General features: G+C 55.6%; 1 protein-coding gene across 1 annotated transcript in view; it reads left to right on the forward strand.

Annotated features, from left to right (window-relative positions):
• Positions 1–112: 112 nt before the first annotated feature.
• EMH_0079080 (uncharacterized protein) overlaps positions 113–2,800 on the forward strand; it is a gene marked incomplete at both ends in the record, with an annotated part of 3,119 nt that continues 431 nt past the window's right edge. Inside the window, one exon of the mRNA XM_013500076.1 lies at positions 113–2,689. Coding sequence (XP_013355530.1) covers positions 113–2,689 — 2,577 coding nt within the window. The remainder of the gene's footprint in view (positions 2,690–2,800) is intronic.

Raw genomic sequence — 2,800 nt, forward strand, 5'->3', positions numbered from 1 at the left:
GTATATATATATATATATATGAGTTAGAGAAATTCGTGTTTATTTTATATTATGTATTGGGGTGTATATGCAGGTTGACGCGTTTACACGTCTCTTTGGAAAAGACGGCGAGATGACGGCGGTGCTGTCGCGGCTGTCGATGGGGCTTGAGGCTATCAGGCGGGGCATGCAGCAGCAGCAGCAGACAGCAGCAGAAGCAGCTCGTGCTGCAGTGCAGTGTCTCCCCACCCTTGCGGCCCACTCAGACTTTGCTGCAGCAGCTCCTGCTGCCAGCTCTTCTCCTACAACTGCAGCAACAGAAGCAGCGCAACAGCAGCAGCAGCAGCAGCAGCAACAACAGCAGCAGCAACAACAGAAACAACGGCAGCAACGGCAGCAGCAGCAGCAGTTTTCAGCAGCAGTTGCAGCTGGTTTAGGCAGAGGGACAAGCAGCCCGGGATCGGATCCCTTTTATTATGAGAAACAAGAAGCAGCAGCACTGCAGGTGGATAGAAGGTTGTGGGGTCACCTGCCTGGCTCTCTGCTGCAGCTGGGGTTTGCTCTGCGTGCTGCGCTGCGGCGTCTCTCTCACGACTCCTTCGGTTCTCTCTGTATTCATTCGCTGCAGCTGACGCTCCCCTCCCCCTGCCAGCTGCTGCAGCTGCCTGCTGTCCCCGCCTCTACGCGTCTGTTGCCTACAACAACATTCAGAAAAACCCTAACAAATGAAGCTACATACTTTCTCTGTTCTCTAGCTGCAGCTCCTCTCTCTCCCTGTATTTCTATTGATCTAGTACTCACCGTCAAGGGCCTGAGGGCCCCTGCAGCAGCTGCTGCTGCAGAACAGCCCCAGCAGCGGAGACTGCATGCACAGTATACAGCAGCACCCGGGCCCCCCCTAGGCTCTGTCCCCTTCAGCAACAGAGCTGGTGTCTCCCCCTTTGATATGCGGGGGGCGAGATATTCCTCTTTCTCTTACTTACATCCGCAGCACAACGCTCGTTTTCTTTCTCCTGCTGCAGCAGCAGCAGCAGCAGCAGCAGCAGCACCTATAGATAGACTAGCTGCTGCTGGCATTCAACAGGAGACAGCACTGGGCTCAATAAAAGTAGCAGCACCGCTGCTAAGAGTTGAGCTGCTGAAGAGGCCCCGTATACCTGAGGACTCTGTGGGGTGCGGCGAGGAGGCTGCACGCAGCGCCTCGCCGCGTATATCTTTCTCTACATCTGGCTCAGCACAAACAAAACAACAACAACCCGGTAGAGAAGAAACACCCCCACCACCACCAGACAGCAGGAAAAGGCAGCAGACAACGCTGCAGCAAACCCCACAAAGACAAAACAACTGCGTTCTAGAAGTGCTGCTGAAAGAACTTGAGCTCTCCTTTGTCTCCGAGCAGCAGACATCAGAGAGCCTGCTGCAGAGCCAGCAGCAGCGGCCAGCCAGTGGCTGGGGTGGGGGTCGCCGGGTGCTGGGCTCAGCAGTGTTCATGGGGCGGCCTCCAGCAGCAGCAGCAGCAGCAGCAGGAGGAGGAGATGCTGATGCAGCAGCAGATGGAGGGATAAGGGGAGCTGAGGATACACCGCGCTCGCTTGTTATGCCTTTTCGTTTGGTTGTTTCTCTGCGGGATTGTATTATAAGAGGAGAAGACGGCAGCAAGCTGCTGCAGAACGCCTCTGTAGTACCGAAGCTCTTCTCAGGAGAGCTAGGGGGGGGGAGCACAGGTGCTGCTGCTGCTGGTGGCGGTGGCGGCGGCGTTCTGTATACGCCCCAGAGCCAGTATGCAGCAGCAGCAGCAGCAGCAGCAGCAGCAGCAGTACCCCCTCCAACTGCTGCTGGGAACGGAACCCCACGAGGAGCGCATGCAGCAGCTGGAGAGGGGGCTGGGGGCCCCGGGCGCCGGCCCCCACAGAGGCCCCGGCTTACACTGCCCCGCCAGGCCCTCGCTGCTGGGGGGCCCCTACAGGACCCCCTGCTGCAGTGTCTAGCTTGGATATCTGATGGAGTGATATTTGTATCGGCGGAGATGGCGCACCTGCGTATACAGCTGAGAGCTCTACAAGGGGCAAATGTTTATGCTTGGGGTATTGGGCTGTATGGGGCCCTGCAGCAACTAAAATATTTTCGGTTGCAGTTCCCCGCTATAAGCTTTGGTTGCTGCTTCTCTACTGCTTCTTGGCTTGTACCTATTGGTGTCAGTGCGCAGCAGCTGCTGCGTGTCTCGCAGCTGCTGCAGGCCCGGGGCCCCTCTCCTTCTCCTTCTCCTCCTCCTGCTCCTGCTGCTGCTGCTGTTGCTGCTGCTGCTGCTGCTGCTTCTCTTTCTATACAAGAGCGTCGTAGTAAACACAATACAAAGGAGACAGCAGAAGAACAAGCTATACGTAGATCTCTGCTGCTGCAGAGAAGGGGACTGGGGCTTCTCTCTCTCTTATACCCTGGCCTGCCCCCCCCGGCTCTGGCTCCGTGCGGCTGGAGCGGGGCCCTGCCGCTGCAGCTGCCGGAGATGGCTGCTTCTATGTCTATACAGCAGGTATTACAAATACTAGAAGATGATGCAGCAGCAAGACAAGCTGCTGCTGCTGCAAATGCTAGTGCTAATGCAGATGCTGCTGCTGCTGCTGCTGCTGCTGCTGCTCCATGGAGACTACAAACAGCTGACCTCTTTCAACACCACTCCGACCTACAGCCCGCTGCCACTCTGCAGCAACAGGTGAGACGGCTTCGCCTGCTCCTGCATGCATTCATACATACATATATATGTGTGTATATATATATATATATATATATATATATATATATATATATATATATATATATATAT

This window comes from Eimeria mitis, genomic scaffold, assembly GCF_000499745.2.
Source record: "Eimeria mitis Houghton genomic scaffold, Emh_scaff4998, whole genome shotgun sequence".
Classification (NCBI taxonomy): domain Eukaryota; phylum Apicomplexa; class Conoidasida; order Eucoccidiorida; family Eimeriidae; genus Eimeria; species Eimeria mitis.